This window comes from Octodon degus, unplaced genomic scaffold (genome assembly GCF_000260255.1).
Source record: "Octodon degus isolate 3935 unplaced genomic scaffold, OctDeg1.0 scaffold00003, whole genome shotgun sequence".
Lineage (NCBI taxonomy): Eukaryota > Metazoa > Chordata > Mammalia > Rodentia > Octodontidae > Octodon > Octodon degus.
In genome coordinates, this window is record NW_004524579.1 from 1,427,789 (window position 1) to 1,446,311 (window position 18,523).

The following is an 18,523-nucleotide window of genomic DNA, read 5'->3' on the forward strand; positions in this document are numbered from 1 at the left end:
GCCCTCAGTGACCACTTCCCAGCCCCACTGGCCTGGGGGCTTCCAGATAGGAAGTGTTGCAGTGTCCTTGCCAGATTGCCTCTATCATCAATGTATCACATTCTTCCTTTCTTTCTTTCTTTCTTTCTTTCTTTCTTTCTTTCTTTCTTTCTTTCTTTTTTTTTCTAAATTAAGAAACAAGGTTTCACTATGTTATACAGGCTGACCTCAAATTCCTGGGCTCAAATGGTCTTCCCAAGAAGCTAGAAATGTGGGTCCATGTCACCACTCTCAGCTTGTCCTATTTTCTTTCTTTCTTTTTTTTTTTTTTTAAAAAAAACAAACTTTGACTTAAAATGTATCTTTTCTGATGTTAGCATAAACAGCAGTGCTTTATTTTGGTTATTATTTTCATGGAGTTTTTTATTCCACTTTCAAATTGTGTGTTTTTATTGAAAGTGAGTCTTTCAAAGATAGCATATCTTCAAATCAAAGATTTGAATCATGTTTTTAATTCATTCTGCCATACCCTGCTTTTTGATTGGCAAGTTTAGTCCATTTACATTTAAAGTAATTATTGATAGAAAAGACTTCTCTTAGTTTGCTATTTGTTTTCTTTATTCTTTACAACTTTTTTAGCCCTTGCTTCTCCCATTACTGCCGTCTTTTATATTTGATTTTGTTTTATATTACTTCATTTCTTCTGTTGTGTATTTTTAATTTTCTTAGTGGTTGCCATGGAGGCTATAATTAAAATCCTAAATCTATAGCAATGTACTGTAAATTGATATTAGCTTATCTTCAGTTTTGTGGGAAATCAATCGTTTTTACTGTAACTCTTAGAAGTATGTTCTGGTCTTATCAGGATTTTCCCACTCCTGCCTTAATCTCATTGTTCTTTCAGAAATATGAGAGTACATCTTCATTTATACTAGGAGATGTCTATGAAATGGGGCTGAGGGTGTACGCGGTAGTTGAGTACTTGCCCAGCGTGTAGCAAGCTGTGTCGGCCAGCTAGGGAGGTGGGCAAGGGAACTTTTTGGGTGAGGTGCCCAGTTTAAAGAATATGTGTGTTCAGGGTATCAGCAAGGACAGCAGGCAGCATGGAGCAGAGCAGAGCACGAGTGGGCAGAGTACCTGTGTCTGTCGGGTAATTCTTGCACAGCTTGTTGCCTCACATTTGCAGTCTCACTTGCTGGTTTCTCTGGCGCACGCGTAGCTGTCCACTGCCGCGTCATGGCTGCAGAGCTGCCTCCTTCCGTGCGCTCGAGCTACACGGCAGTGGCAGGTCCGCAGGTGTTTGGCTACCCCGTGAGCTGTGAAGCAGCCTGCGCTGGTTTGCCACAGACTGTGGGTTCGGTCCTTAGCTCTATAAAAACAGCAGGAAGAACAACAAAAAGCAAAGTAAAAGGCCAAATAACATGTACAATTTAGTATGGAGACTTTCTTAGGGCTTAGTGAGGGTGCTATTTAAAGATCTATGATGGATAGTTTTAGATATAATTCTTCTGTTTTATTTCAGTAGCTTGTGTTCCAAGGATTTAGTTGCCTTAGACAAAATGGATAATATGTTTGCCACCTGGAAGACCTCAGTGCCAAGCTGCCACCTCCTTAGCCCTGTCTTCTATGCTGCCTGCTCTCATTTTCCCCTGCCCACCCTTCCCCACTCATTGCTTTATACAGCTAAGAACACCATCAGCATTTACACAGAAGGGCAGATTGCATTGTCATCATCCTTTTTAAAACAGAAATAGTAATCATTTAATTATATGTGAAGCTAGTTCAAAAAACACCCTTATCTTATAGGCTTTAATTGTAATAATCTTTGGAATACAGATTTAGCTCTGACTTTGTGTTTCAGTGTATACTTGATAGGATTTATTTTATCTATACAATATTTTAAAATTCTACCCCATGGATTGCATAAAAACACAAGCTACTATTATTCAAAGCAAAATTCAACCATCTCTTTCCACTTCTGAAAATCCATTTGCTTTTGATAATGTTTTACCTGGCTAGGTATAATTGTCTAATCATAGGTCATAAACTGGGATTTAAGTAAAGAAGTGGAAAGTGACATGTGAAACAGAGCTTTTGATCTAGCTGCCAGGTGTTTTCCCACTGAAGATATATTACAGTCTTCTGTATGCCTGTGGCCATGGGGGAAGTTTCATTGTTTTGCAGTTGGAAAGTATGGCAGTGTTTCCTTTAGAAGGGATGCGCTCAGTAGTGTTGATACCATTATGACTAGGTCATTATATTTTCATTGCTAAGCCACTTAATATGTAGTGGCCCTAACATTGCAAAGCCCTCCTCTGTTGGTGCATGAGGAGTTCAGTTAATTGGGTCTTCTGAGACAGGAAGGAACACTAAGCTGTTTTTGACAAAAATTTAGGGACTCAATAGGACTAAAGGAGGTACTCATTTGGTTAAGAGTATCTGGAACTGAAAAGAAAAAATGCACTATGCCAGAGGCAGTTGTATCTGAATTGGAAGAGAAAGAAAAACTTAGCATGGGAATGTACTGGGGTTGAAGTGTAGAAAGTCTGTGCTCCTTTTTGATTTAGTGTTTCTTATTCCTTTTAAATTAAGTCCTGTCAGTAAACTATCTTGAGTGTCTGAGCGCAACACTGGTAAAGATGGAGTATTTAGGAAGCCACTGTTATTATGTTTAATCTCTATGGTTGGCCTGTAATGTGTTCCATATTCTATCTTGTAGTATTTAATTTAAAAAAAAAAAACATTTGGGAATTCTTTTTGTATTAAATATGAAGCAAAGTAAGTAGCACGAATACAACCTTGTTCCTTAACCTATGTAATACTCTTTTGATCTAGTTAAATACCAGCAATAAAAATTTAATTTAAAAAGAATCTTGGGCATATGAAATCTCTGGGTTAATTGAATCATCGAAAAGCACAGGGATAAGGATGAGAAGGGGACGGGTATGTGCTGTAGTGTGCCCTGATGTCCAGACCCTCACTCACTGTTGAATGAAATAATTCAGTTTTCCTCCTGTCCAGCCCCTCTCTTATGCCTGTGTCCCGAGTGTTGCATGAGAAAATTCCCAGGCCCCCTACCCTACCTACTGTCCCAGCAAACCACACACACTGGGTACAGTGTATGTATTAGCAGGGAGGGCGAGGTAGGCACAGGGAAGAACATTAGAACATATTTACATTGCAAAGCCCTGTTTTACACCGTGGCATACTGAATAAACTGAACTTTTATGGAACACTTAAAATATATACTTACACTTCTAGCATGGCACTTATTCATCAATTATACTTAATTTCTTTGGCTATAGTTTCTTTCTAAATTCACACCTTTAGGAATGCCTCTGAATTTCAGGATTTTGGTACTTGCCACCTTGTCTTTTGTTGTACTTTGATAGAAATCATATTCATTTGTTACAGTTAAACAAACCCAACAATGCTAATGAGAATAATTTTCACATTTTGTGTATTTTTCAATGAAAAGATTATTTCATGCTGTCTGTTTTCACAGGCTTAAGAATTAATTACTAACATTAAGTTTTAACAAAATAGAAAATAACTCAATTAAAAAGATTTAAATTGTAGGTAAATGGCATATACTCTCTTGCATTCTTCTTGTTTGAATCTGCTGCTTTTCCCTACCTCAGAATGAGATTTAGTAGAAATGTTTTTGAAACATAGGTGTTTAATCTGTGAAATTCTAAGGGTAGGTCAAGTTCCTGGCTTTTGTTCTGTCAAGCTTGTTTAATGTAAGTAAAAATATTGGTTTAATGTAAGTAAAAAATATTGCCTCCTAAAAACTGAACTCCTTAGAATCTGCTGTCACTGATATTAGTTTATAACAAAACCTAACACAGAACATGCTACCCACGATCAGCTTAAGACTTTCTCTTTCCAGGCCAGTGAAAATTACATCCTGTCTAGTGATACTAAGTCGCAGCTCAAATTTCTGGAAAAGCTGGATCAACTAGAGAAGCAAAGAAAGGACCTAGAAGAACGAGAAATGTTACTCAAAGCAGCCAAGGTAAGGGCCTGTGTAGTTTTTGTGTGAGCGTGGCCTGGTGGTGAGGGCAGCGTTGGCCTTGTCATTGTCAACCTGTCTGGGTTGCTTAAACCTTTAGGTTCTCTGGAGGATTTCTTAAAGTAAAATGACTAAGAGAATCTCTCACAGAAGATGGTGTGGTGTGGTGCAGTGGCTTTTTTGTTCATTTAATTTAATGACCCATGCTTTTTGTCTCTTCACTCTCATTTCCTGTGTGCCTGGCAGCATACTCCCCTGGCTGCCTCCTTCCCTTGGTAAAAAAGTCCTATAAAAATTTCAAGGTCTATTTAGGGAATTGTTTGATATGTGTCAAAATAAAGTTGGGGGTGGAAAATCTAGAAAGTAGCCTGGCGTGGTGGCTTTAATCCCAGCCCTTGGGAGGCTGAGGCAGGAGATTGCTATGCGTTTGAGACCAGCATAAGTGAATTTAAGGCCAGCCTGAATAACACAGGGAGACCCTGTCTCCAAAAAAAAAAAAAAGAGAGAGAAAAAGAAAAAAAAAAATTGGGAAGTAGATGGGGAGCTTATGGTAAAATCAGGTATAATTTGAACAATACAGACTATAATATATAAAGGGTAAAAACGGATTAGAGATTAAAAGGGAGAACAAGTGGTTTCCTTTTCTCTTTCTCCTTTATTTAAGTGCTTCTCAGGACTGTCACTGCCAGATGGAAGGAAAGCTTAATTCCACAAGTTTGCTTTTTGCAGCACTGTGCTGCTCCATAGACTTAAGGCCCTTCTAAGAAGTCTGAAAGGTAGAGCACTGAAGTCTTCAATTTTTGTTTTAAGCACTTTGCACCTAATTTTATTGTTCTTTGAAGCTTTCCTCTTCTAGAATATTTGTTGTTACGTACATACCAATAGCTTTTTTTATTTATTTGGTATAGGGTCTCATTATGCGTCTCGGAATCATACTGATCCTACTAATCCCAGCGCTGGAATTATAGGTGTGTGCCACCATGCCCAGTTTTAGTGGCCTCAGTGTACCTGGGGTGGCGCCAACATGCTGTGGAGAGCTGGGGATCAAACCTGGATCCTTGTACTTGCCAGGCAGATGGTTAGACCCCCGAGCTATCTCTGCGGCCCCAATAGCTTTTTTGAAAACTAATTTATTTTGAAGTAATTTCATTCTTACAGAAAGTTAACTAGCACTGTGCGTTCTCGCTCCTCTTTCCCAGGAGAAGCTAACCAGAAGCTCCTGCTCCCACATTCTCCCATTTGAAATATTTTACTGCTTGCTCTCCATCTCTACCATTGCGTCCACATATACGCACCCATATGCTTCCACATCTTCTGTCTTCCCTCCTTCTCTTGCTTGATTTAGAAGTTTTTAGTGTGCTTGTAGTATCAATTATTTCTTTTTCCTGAACCTTTTGAAAGTGGCCTTGGGTATGCTGTCCCATCCGTCCTCAACGCTTCCATGCCAAGGCCCCTCCTGGTAACCCCCCAGGCAGAAGTCAGCAGTCATACTGCCACCCACTGTGCAGGGTCCCACTCCGATTTCACGTGCTGTCTCAACTGTGTCTCTGTTCACCTTTCCTTTCTCATTCAGGCCTGTTTTATTTAGTGTCATCTCCTCTCAGATTCCTTCACTTAGTCTTGGTCTTTCTTGTTCCTTCCCACCCTTGACAGTTCTCAGGGGCACTGGCTTCACCTGCGGAGGATGCCCCAGCCTGGCTTCATCTGGTGCATCCCTGTGGCCTGAGTCACTCATCCTTGGTGGGACTGCACACAAAGGCTGCCATGTTCTTCTCAGCCGATCACAGCAGAGGGCAGCCTTGATCTTGTCGCGCAGGTGACTACTAGTTTTCTGCGTTCTAAGTGAGCGCTTCCTCCTATACACCCCCTTAGCGTGTTGTCATGCCTGTCTCAGCCAGCCCTTCCTGTGATGGTTACCAGATGCTGACTCTTCAGTTCCGTCAACTTCTCTGTTTATGAACAGCTACTACTACTAGAAAGAGCTTTCTTTTCTCCTTGTTCATATCAGTAGCAGACCATGCATTCTGTTTGACCAGACAAGTTATATTCTACTGCTGTCATAACTTATTTTGATGCCCACATTGCTCCCAGGTGGGAGGCGTTCCAAGCTAGCTCTTCATTCTTTTGTCACCTGTTCACCCCTTGCTGAGCATGTCCGTACTTTCTGGCTCAGTATTCCAGGCTCAGCCTTTACTGTCGTTGCTTCAGCCCTAGAACTAGCTATTTACCGAGCAACCCTGGTTCTGTTTAGGGTGATAGTTAGAAACCGGTATTAGGGCACTTACCGTGCTTGTGCTTGTGGCCACATATAGGAAATACTGTACATGGGATGGATGTACACAAACGTGTATCTGTATGTGTACACTATACAATCATGAGTTTGTATGGGTAGCTCCAACTCCAAACCAGTAATTCAGGGGTCTTTTTAATCTTAATCTTTTCATGTTTATAAAAGTTTTTTTTTTTTTTTTCCTGGTAGAAACTTGGCTCCCATTATCCTTGATGTATTAAACTCAGGTCCTCAGTCAGTTCACTTATGTGATTGCTATGCCTGATCTTTCAGCCAGCCACGCTGGCTGACTGATCAGCTAACACTGGTCCCCATGCTCATCTCTTGCCTGTGCTTTTGGCCACGGTGCCACTACTGGCGCGTGCCTCAGTGGGGGCCTTAGTCCTTAAAACCCTGTGCTCTTGGCCGTTGGCCCGGGGGTGCTTTGCCCCGGTCCCCACAGTGAAGACGGCACCATACCCTCGATTGGCATCATGCCGCTCCCAGGTGCCCCAGTTTCACACCCAGTGCTGACCCGTGCTTAACACGGGACAGAGGGAAGTTCCTCTTTTGAGTATGTCGTAAGCAAGCACCGAGCTATTGTGATGAGGTGGTTTATTGGTGATTAGCTCTAATTACTGGGCTGTAACAGTTCATAAACTATTAAGTACTCGCTTATTCATAGTGGTATTTGTTTATATTTTATTTATGATATTATACTTGCTCTAAGTGTTTTGGCTTTCCCTCCTTCCCTCCCTCCCTCACTGGACTTCTGAGCTCGGAATGAAGATTCCATTTCTGACTCAGTCCACACGCTGAAGCTTTGGGTTCACAGAGCATCCTGCATGCTTGACAGTACTTCACTGACTGACGGGATCTCAACTGTTTCTAAAAGAACTTCTGTTCTTTCTCTCTTTCATGTAACTTTTCCTGACTCTGTGAATGAGGCCATCGTCAGTGCCCGTGTTGAAGCCAAAACCATTGGGAGTCGTGGGGAACTTCTTTTGCTTCCTCCTCATTCAGCCCACTTCCTTTTCATTCCCAAAGTGTATCCATCTCTTGGTCGTCGTCAGAGTCGCTCCTCCAGGCTGGAACGCCTTTCACTTGCATTTCTCTCTCTTCCTGCTGATCTGTATTCCCTTCTACAATCTGTTCGTCATGCCATTGTTTGAGTACTGTTTTAATAACATAAAGAGCCTCTAGTGGCTTTCTGTTGCACTTAAAATCCAAATTTCATACCAAATTTTAAAAGACCTTATTGCTTTGGCACATTCGTCCCTCTCTGAGCTTGGAAGTGTCACCCTGTGCCATTCCACTGTACAGTTGTCGCACTAGATTTGTTTCTTGAGTGTGCCGACTTTAGGGTATTAGATTTACGAGGCATCTAAAACCGATCACTGATCCCTGTTCCCCTATATCTATTCTATCTCAGGAAGTTGGAAGTACACCAGGCCCTCGCTGCCATCTTTATTTCCTGTTTATTTCATACTGTCTGTGTAGTCCCTCAGTAAATCTGGTTGGCTGTCCTTGCAGCGTGTTCTGACTCTGTTGTCTTCACCTTTGCTGCAGTGCTGGTCCCAGCCCTTGTCACCTTTCTCCCAGTCCATCACTTGTTCCCACAGTTGCTTTGGAAAGTCAGCTCAGTGCGTGCGGAGTGTTCCGTGCCCCTGCTTCATGTGCCCCTGCTGCATGGCTGCCGGAGCCACCATTCAAAGGAGGCGCCTGCGGCGGCAACGTACTTCTGTGTTGAGAATGGTCCGTGACTTGCTCTAACTGGTATTCACTATCCAGCTCCTTTTCTTGGCCCTCAGGGCAGCACGTGATCTCCCCCCAGGCTTTCTTTCCCTCGAGGTTTCCCTCTGCCCTGAGCCTGTGGGCCTTTGCTCTGCCCACGTGTGCTTGCTTTAAGGCTTCATTGGGCAGGTACTGCGCCTTCTGTTATGGGCTCCGAGATCTCGTCACTGTCCACCGCGCAACACGCTTTCCTGCAGCCTTACCTGGAGGAGTACTTGTCTCTCTTCCATCACTTTGTTCTGTTGTAGTTTCTTCATATTACTTTGTACCAGCAATGTCTGATTTTTCATTCTTACTTATTTATTTATTTTTTAATGTATTTAGTGCAGGGTCCGCAGGATCTTGTTATGTAGATCAGACTCGTACTGATTCTCCTGTTTTCAGCCTCCCAAGTGCTGGGATTACAGGCGTGCACCACCGCGCCCAGTCTCAGTCATGGTCTCAGCACCCCCGGAGGCAAGGCTAGGAAGGCGCACCAGGATCAAACCGAGGCCACCGTGCTCTGCCTAAGCAGGCGCTGTAGTCCGCTGAGCTATCTGGATGGCCTTTGGTTTTTCGTTCTTACCCACCTAAAATACTTTACATCTCATAAAAGTGTTTAGTTTGTATAAAATTTATTATTTTTCTGTTCTTAAAATAGAAGTTACCTGGGCCATAGATGTAGCTCAGTGGTACCTACCAAGTGTGGGGTCCTGAGTTTGATTCCTGGTACCAAAAAGAAAAAAGAATTCTCTGAGAACAGTGGCTTTGGCTAGTAACTTGTTCTGTGACTCTCCCAAGCCTAAAACAATGGCACATGAAGTCTGTTCTACCGAGAACCAGTCACATCGGAGGCCTGACAAAGACATAATATTCAAATGTGCCCATTTTATACTAGGGCAGGAAATTGTACATATTCATACAAATATGCTTGCAGACCACAATGTGTATTTGTATGCAAACACATCTGTTCACATATTCATTATCTCCTAATATTGTAGGTAGGATAACAATGGTGTCTGACCTAGTTTGGGTTGAAATAAAGTTGGTTTAGTAGGTTGTGAATGAAAATGAAAAAAGTTGCAAGCTTTGTGTAGAATTTTCATAAAATTTTGTCAGTATTTAAGTGTTAGAAATGAGAAGGTTCCTAGTAAGTCAAAACAGACAGTATCCTGTGTTTTCCTTTAACATAGATACTGCTATAGAAATATCAGGCAAACTTGGTAAATAGGAAAGTACTTTGGTTTTTGTTTTGTTATCTACCTTTACCTTAGTTAGCCAAGTTGGCATTTTATAGAAAAGATATTCTGATTTACAGGAATTAAACAAATCTGTTAGGATAAAAAGAAAAAAATTACTAAGCATGTTTTCCTGTGAACAAAACAGTTATGGAATCATAAATGAATTTCCTTACCCTTTGTCCATCTCTGCTGTATGTATAGCTAACTGTCTGCTCATACCGCCCCTCCACTGGGACTGTATTATGAAAAGTGACATTGAATAAACATGCATGAACCTTTATCTCTGCATAGCATCCGGCCAAGTGCTATAAAGGACCCAAAGAAAAAATATCCTAATGAAAATGCTAGAAAGCATTTGTTTTTAGCATTATGCTTTTAAAGACAGAGATATGGTTCAAGGTTAGTGAAGTTCTTGATTTTAATAGTCCTTGAAATACCATATGTTTTCCCCAAATGGTTTTACCTGAAGATAAGCCAGTTTTTATGTTTTCGTTCATTTGAGCCAGGAGTTCTTTTTTCTTCCTCTGTACCAACCATTTTTCAGTTTCCAGTGTTCCAGCAAGAACAGCATCATGCCTCAACTGGACCTGACTGACATTGTTAGCATCATTTTCAGTATAAGCTTCCTCCAGGCTAGAACTGCAGCAGCCGGCCCAGCTGATGAGGAGGGAGGGCGGGCGGGTGTGCGGCCAGCCTGGATTGAGGCATTAGCCTGGAGCTAGGATTTTCAATCACAAGAGAAATTGTCATTTATTAAATATTTAACTGTGACTGTGGTGTTTAGATTCTCGTCATTTCTATTAAAATTTTCTTTTCCTTTGATAGAGTCGTTCTAATAAAGAAGATCCAGAACAGCTGAGATTAAAGCAGAAAGCCAAAGAGGTAGGCCTTCCAAGTGACCATGCTCCTCTTTGTGTTGGCGGGAAGGTTGGCATCGCTCTCCTGGCAATTAGGTCAGGGTTTATTTTGCTGTTGCATACCATTTGCGAAGCCTTGGGGAAGGACAGGAACTGCTGAAGGCAAGGGCAGTGCTTCAAAAGAGGTCAATGAGTTATGTGCTCTCTTTTTAAAATTTATTTTTGAGGCTTAGGTCTGTCTAGAAATGGCTTTTTGTAAACTACAACAGTGTACTTAGAGGAATATAATGTGGGATTAAAAAAAAAGAAGAAGAAACTTTTGAGATTTAGCATCTGGGACTGTACAATAGGCTACATTTTTCCAGGGTAATTGTTCGTTTTGTAAATCTGATACTGCTTATAATTCTTTGGCTGGGAGGCGGTACTGGGATTTAGTTTTAAATGGAAAACGCCTCTGGCTTTTAATTTTCTGGGCCCAGCAGTTTTCTGTTCTGGAATGGAGCCCTTGTTTCACACAGTTCATGTTTAGCTGCAGGGGTTTTAGTTTATAGCTTAGACTGGTTAAGCTTTTACTCCCAGAGGCCTCTGCATAGCAACTGTAGAAATCAACAAATAAGTTCATTTATGTCTGCAGCCTCCTCTCAGTAGCTGACTTTTTACATTTCCCAATATCCATTTCCTGACTTTTCTAGCCCCAGAGAAAAAAGCTCCACTAATTGGAGCTTATTTTAATTGAGCCTTAATATTGGATCTCACTGGAGTTGCCCCCAGAGCAGCTGAGAACAGAATGAAATGAAAGTACCTAAGGTTGAAGATGTGGGGTGTGTGTGTGTGTGTGTGTGTGTGTGTGTGTGTGTGTGTGTGTGAAATTTTTCACTTGACCTACAGATTCTTTTCTCTCCTGAATAAATCATAAAGCCTGTTCACATTTCTGATTAAGGATCTGACAGCAGACGATAATAAAGACAATTGAGGTGTGAGACGTGTGATACGGAGCTGAAGAAATTGGTTTCTATAGTTACTTGACTGATTTCATGCAATTTTTAAGAATCTTTGCGCTAAATAAGAGTGATTTTCTTAGTAACCTTTTTTCTTTAACTGTGCCTCTTGAACTATGAAATTTGTTGTTGCTTAACATTGCCGCACTTGGCTCCTAGGTGCCAGCAGCAGCAGCAGCAGCAGGTTATTTATGAATGCTTTAAAGGCCCTTATTGTTTGGATTAATGTAGGAGCTGAGGCAAAACAAATGGAAGTCTAGTAAGATTCTTGCAATCAGTGTGTTGTGTTTTCATTAATGTGGAGAAAGAAAATACATGAACTTTTAGTCGAGGGACGTCAGGATCGGGACAAAGAACACGGGAAAGGGAGACTATTTAAAAGGATTTCAATCAGAATCATTTATTTTGAACAACAAAATATTGCTCATACTAATTCCTTTCTAGTGGAAAATTTATCTAAATACGTTGAGAACCATACCTATCATGCTTTTTATGCCAATGAGGCTTGATGACAGGTTACTCAGGAAACGACCTGTCCTAGCTCTGAATCCTGGATATCCTTCTTGTCATTAATTAAGGGCTGGTCACAGGCTTTTCTCCCTTCTAATGTGTAACTGTTTTGGAAAATTATTTATAGAAAATTCCCCCATTTACCCTTAAACATCGAGCTTACCTTGTCTATTCCTCTTTCATAAATTTTCTTATGATTAATTTTTCCTTCAGCTTTTTATCAGGTGGTTTTGTTTGATTTCTTTCTTTTTTTTAGCATTGTGTTTAGCTATTTCCTGAGGGACAGCATTTTTCAAAGAACATTGAGACAAGAAAAAAAGATGCCGCTTACAGAGTGCAGGTGGTAGCAAACCTGTATTTTCTCTCCATTGTACCTCCATGTAATTTTTTTAAAGCAAGATTAAAATAACTCCACATAGCTTCTTTCCAAGTATTTTGAAAGTTTTTTAGTTGCTTCCTACTGTAAATCTTCTTTGATCAAAAAAGGAATCAAACATACTGGCTCTGGTCTAAAAATAGAGCCATTTTGTATGAGCTGCAAATATTTGAAAGTTAACTGTTATCATTTTGTCACTGTGTCCCCACAGCTCTTAGTGTCTTCAGTGTTGGAAGAGATTCCCATTCAGAAGAATCACACACACAGAAATACCATGTTTTGTTTGGTTAGGGATTGATACCTATCATTCCTACATTAATATAGACTTGAATTGTTCTTGTGGATCGTACTTTGTAGGCTTACGTACTCAATGCTATTATGTTGGTATAAACTATAATAGCTTGGTTTGTGATTCTTTGGTATTTGACTACCTGGGAGGCTGTCTTTGTTCAATTGTACAAGTCAACACAGAGCCCTTAAAATTGCTTGATTTAGAACTGCTCTGCTTTTCCTTCCCAAGGTACTTGTCTGCCTACCAAGACGGCTGCAGGAAATAGATTAATGTAGTACGTTATAAATGCAAAACACTATTCTGTTTAAGCTTTATGCTGGAAAATGTTTCAGCAATGATGTTATTTAAATACTAAATCCAACTTGAATCTACTCCATAATCCATGTTTGCTTTCAGTTATTAAGGACTAGAATTTTGATCTTGGAGGTTTGTCTTGACTCTTGTCTGTTCTCTAATATAATTTTAAGACTATTAATTTCTTTGTTGCATTCCAAGTATATGGACAAGTTTTGTTAAATTGGGCAGGTTTTCATGGGGGTGTCTAATAAGCTCTTTCCATTATTCCTGTTAATTTCTCCTAACTTTGCACTCCCATTTTGCACTTAAAAATAAATCAGTTACCCTTGGGGTTGCCTCCAGTGTAGTCTGAATCCATTGAAGTGGTTGCTGCTGCGTACTGCTTTTATTGGCCTGGTATGCTGTCTATTTAAAAACCTTTTTGTTATCTGGCGTGATGTCTGTAGATATCCCTGTAACTCAAACATACTGTTTTAAACTTACAGAGCTATCTTTTTTAAAAAATGTATTTAGTGTACAGGGTCTCACTATGTAGATTGGACTCACAGTAATCTGCCTGTTTACAGCCTCCCAAGTGCTGGGATTACAGGCTTGAACCATCACTCCTGGTCTCAATTGCTGTCTCAGTGTGTCCTGGGGGTGGAATGGCATGGGATCCAGCCCCAGCTGCTGCGTTCTGCCTAAGCAGGCGTTTTAGTCCACTGAGCTATCTGGCCAGCCCTCTTTTTTTTCTTTTCTTTTTTTTTTAATCTTTTTATTTTAGGACAGGGTCTACAGGGTCTCACTACACAGATTGGACTCATAGTGATCCACCTCTGTTCAGCCTCCCAAGAGCTGGGATTACAGGCGGGCGCCACCACGCCCAATCTCAATGGCCCTCTCAGCATGCACCAGGAGCGGGGCCAGCACGGCACGCTGGGGATCAAACCCTAGCTGCTGAGTCTGCCTAAGCAGGTGCTTTAATCTGCTGAGCTATTTGGCTGCCCCTTTTAATATGTTTGCCTGCAAAAAATAAGGATATTCTGGCCTGTAATCAAATTTTGAATGCTAACATTTTTTAAACCTGCATTGTTTTGTGTACTTCACTAATATATAAGAGCTGACATTGTTTAACTTTACCGTCAATTTGTGAAAGGTTTTAGGTGGACCACGAACTGCCAACTTCTTCTTTCAAACAAGCAGACAGCTCGTGTTTACTACTGCAGCTGCAGACTTGCCGGCATTGTGTGTCCAGGTGGATGTCCAGCCCCAGTGCTGGCGTTTCTCCCCATGTCACCCAGAACTCTGCGGGGCGAGCCGCCTGGCCTGGCTCCTCCAGCACCCTGCCTTCTCACACATTCGTTATGTATTCTGTGACTCTTGCTTCCTTGTGCATTCCTTCTTCCTGCTTTGGGGAGCGTGAGCTCATGTGTCTGTGCAGAGCAAGGCAAGGAATTCAGTTAGTGTCTTTAAAAATTCTTGACATTCTGTCATTGTTTACCAGATAATAGAGGGGAGGAAAGGGAGTAGAAGACATCCTCTGCACAGACTTTGCAGAGTGGCCTATTAGGAACTATGGGAAAGAATTTAAGTGTCAAGTGATTAAAATATATAGCAGAAAATTTAGGACACCACTGAGTTACAGGATGTCACAGCAGAGGTTCTCTTATGTCCTGAGTCCTCACTGACCTTGAAGGGCTAGGGCCAAAATATTGGCTATTTTTTTTAGCCCATCTGTCTGTCTAATCTTTGGTCTGCAAACTTTAGTTGTTAAACATCCAGAAGAGAAGCTTAATGATAGTATTATCCTATAACACAGGCAGTTAAGCTTAGTGATCGATGATGTATACTGTGCCTAAGGAGAGTCACCTAGAGAGAAAAAGTTCTCTCAGGCGATCACAGAGAGCAAACTGGTCAAGCAGTGGCCATGACTTTTCCACATGGCTGACACTGACAAAAGATGCACAAGGTGCTGTATGTGGTTCCAGGGTAAGTCCTGATGGGATTTGACTGATGTTGTCAGATAGCAAAAGTTACATTTTTAGTTATACAGGTCTTGCTTTAACTTGGTCTTCACCATCCAGCAGATGTAGCCATGAGATATAAAAAGTAAAGCTATATTAATATGCTTAGCTGTAAAAGGCTCAAGTCAGCAACTTTGGACAATTGCCAGTTGTGCTGGTAACTCACTACTATTATGGACTGTTGGACTATCTTGGGTTATTTTGCTGGATTCAGTTACCTACAGTTTTTGAACTGGCTTCCAATATGAAAAGGTCCTTTAAAGACGTCTCCAAATACAGCTTCTCTAACAGCAGTGGAACACCCATCTCTGACAAAACAAAATAGGGGATATAAATAAAGGACTGTTTTGTTGTGGAAAAAAAAGTGTATATACAAAATAGGAGAGATATGCAACTACTTGCTCTTAGTTCAGTGAGAAGAAAAGTTTGTGCTAATAGTATTAGACAAAATATCATGTCTACATCTTGTCCTCTGAGTAACTACTATAAAGACAATGAAATGCAATGTATAAATTATTGTACTTCTCCTACTAACGTGTTTTAAAACTGTTTTATTTATCTTTTTTCTCATTAAAATGAATAAAATATTAAAAAATTTTGTATATATATATCGGAGTAGAAATCATATATCTTGAAACATTTAGGGTTTTATTTAAAGAAATTATAGGGTACAAAAACTGAATTTTAAGATTCACTATTGATTAGGAAATATATTATTGGGGAATAAAAAGGACAAAGTACATTTTTTCAAGTGAAATTTGAAGATCTAAAATCAGTGAAATGTGGAAACGTAGGCCAACAAATGATAGCATTTAAACAGTGCTGATGGAAGACTCCTGGAAGCTGGGGTGGGGGGCAGCAGTCAGGTTAGGGTAGCACGGAGAGGGCACTTAAGTGGCAGGAATGAGGAGCTTGTGTGTGACCCCTCAGGGACACAGGGATTAGACTCTGATGGCTTGGAGCAGTGACCCTTAAACTTTAGTGTGCATGAAAATTACCGCTTTATGGGGTTAGCATAACCCTCATAACCAAAACAGGAAAGTTAGTACAAAACAAGAAAACTATAGACCAAAGTCTTATTAAGATCACTTCACTAAAATAACAGCAAATGAAATCTAAAAGTACTTAATAAGAACAAGAATAATGCACCATAGCCATGTAGAGCTTACTCCAAAAATACAAAGTTGGTTTAATCTTTGAAAAATTAGTCAGTATAAAGTACCACATGAGTAGCCTAAGAAAAACCACATGATTGCATCTGTCAAAGTAGAAATGCTTTATTAAAATTCAGAATCTATTCATGATTATAAAAAACTCAATCTAGGAATAAAAGAGTTAGATAAAGGATATCCTCAGTCACATAAAGGCAGATTTAAAAACTCTGCTGTAATATTATCCCCACCCTGCAGTACTGGGAATGGAACCCCGAGCCTCGGGAATACTGTGCTTGCTCTCTATCACTGAACTATCTCCCTTTTTTTTAAAAAAAAATTTTTTTAATTTTGAGACAGAAAGTTGCCCAGGCTACCTTTCAGTGTGGTGACAGTCCTCCTGCCTCAGCCTTCCATGTGGCTGGGATCACACCGCACCATGCCGGGGCCTACTAGCATGCTTAATAGTGAAAGACTGAATGTTGTCTTCTGGAAATCAGGAAGAGGGATGCGATGGCTGCTTTTACCCTTGTGATCCAGCATCACACCAAAATCCTCACCAGAGCAGTAAGGCAAGAAGGGAAGAAAGACAAGCCCAAGGCAGAGAAAAAAGTAACTTGTTTTTTTCTGTTTTCTTAAGTGTGTCTTCTACAAATCAAAATGTTTGAATTTTGATAAAGAGCTAGTTTTCAATTTTTCTTACATGGAACATAGATATGCCTTGTACACCATGTCTAGGACTTCAAGTCATGGCTGATTTGTCTCCAAGTTTTTTCCCTAGAAGTTCATGGTTTTGTTTTGAGTTACTTTTGTGCAAGATAGGAGACTTGGGGCAGATTGACATATTTCGCACTGGACATGCAGTGACTCCTAAAGCATTTTCCAAAGATTGTGGTGGACATTAAAGTGATAGGATAGATTTTAATCATAACAGACGTAGGGAAAGAATTCATCATGATTGGAACTTGGCTCATCTGATCTGTACAGAGGCTTATGTATTTATTTATACTGGGGCTTGAACTCAGGACCTTGCGCTTGCCAGGCAGGTGCTTGTGCCACTGAGCTATGTGCCCTGCCCTGCAGAGGCATTTTTAATGGGGGAGTGAGAGAGTTGGGCAGAGGTGAGCACGAGCTCAGAGGAGCCACGGCGGTGAAAAATGTTGGCAACTGGGAGGGACTTGACCCATTTGAAACACTTCTGGGCACTCCGACTGTTACTCACTGGAGTTATGCTTCTGCCCATGCACAGAGGACAGAGGCGGCAGCTGTGTCTTCACTTCTTTACCGAAATCAACGCGGTGCTTTGGCCAGCTTGTGTGTCCTCGGGTAGGCCCTTGAGGGCAAATTCAGTCAGCATAAGCATGCAACCTGGAATTGATAATAGACTATGTCTAGTTCAATTCTTTAAAAATTTTTTTGAAAAATATTTTATGTATTTATTCATTTGGTACAGGGTCTCGCCACATAACTTGGACTCATAGTGATCCTCCTGTCTCAGCCTCCCCAGCACTGGGATTGCAGGCATACATCACCATGCTCAGTTTCAGGGCTGGCACGGTATGCCGTACTGGGGATCGAATCCAGGTCCTTGTGCTTGCCAGGCAGGTTCTTAGACTGCCAAGCTATCTCCCCAGCACCTTGTTCAGATTTTTAAAGCTTACATTGAGATCTAGTTGAGCAAATGGTTCAGAGGAACTTTCTGGTGCTTGGTCAAGACCAGAAATTTTGTTATTTCTCAACTGAAATATTTTCCAACATGAGCAAATATCAGCTGGCCATGTTTATGCGGGTCTTGCTTCTGGATTTGCTCCTCAGTTCCTGCATGCCTTTCCCTTTACAGGCATCACATTGCCCTGATTACTGCAGCACTGTAAGTCCTAAAATCACATGATGGGACTCTTCTGCTTTTGAACATATCACCCCGCCTCAAATTAGCTATTCCAGTTCCTCTGCCCTCCATGTAAACTATTTACTAATTTATTTGGTGCTAGAAATCAAACCTTCAGTCTCATGTATACTTTGCAAGTACCTTACCATTGAACTATATATTTCTAAGCCCCCATACACATTTCAGAGTCACTGTGTCCATACCTACCCAAAAATCTGTGTTGGAATCATGTTACATCTAGAGCTCCATGTGGACAGAATCAAAACCTTTGTTATGTTGAATCTTACAATTCTTGAACACGAGTATGTTTCCATTGGTTCCTGTTGGCTCTCATTTCTTTCCTGAGTGTTCTGTGACTTGCAGCATACGCATATCTGCAAGTGTTAAATTTACCCTCAGGATTTCCCTCGTGGGAAAGCTACGTTAACGACGTTACTTAAATGTAGTATGTTCTACCTCTGTGATGCTTAGAAAGATGACGTTTGTGTGTATTGATGTGACATCTTATACTTTCGCTCTTTGGTCCTAGGATGCCTTTGTGTCTGTATCATAAGTAACTTGGTATTTTCCGCAGAGACAACTGTGCCGTCTGCACTGTAAAGCCTCTGTCTCTGGCTGATTGTCTGCTAAACTAAAAATCACTGACGCTAAGTCTGTCAGAGCTCAGAACTCCATCTCCTTCCACTTGCACCCAGTTTCTGTTTTGTGCTAGTTAGGAGATGTTTCTGAGAAGTTTGTCACCAGGACAGAGCCAACCAAAACTATGTTCAGCTTCCATCTTTATTAGACTTTTGCAAAATTTTCTAAAATATATGTGTAACTTCAGTTTGTCAAGTAGGAGACAATGTAGTATTACATAGAAAAAGGAACTTAA

At 40.8% G+C, this 18,523-nt stretch overlaps 1 protein-coding gene across 1 annotated transcript in view; it reads left to right on the forward strand.

Moving 5' to 3' along the window:
* Positions 1–18,523, forward strand: part of Taf4b (TATA-box binding protein associated factor 4b) — a gene marked incomplete at its 5' end in the record, with an annotated part of 144,285 nt that overhangs the window by 85,922 nt on the left and 39,840 nt on the right. The window contains 2 exons of the mRNA XM_023713331.1: positions 3,872–3,997; positions 10,103–10,159. Coding sequence (XP_023569099.1) covers positions 3,872–3,997; positions 10,103–10,159 — 183 coding nt within the window. The remainder of the gene's footprint in view (positions 1–3,871; positions 3,998–10,102; positions 10,160–18,523) is intronic.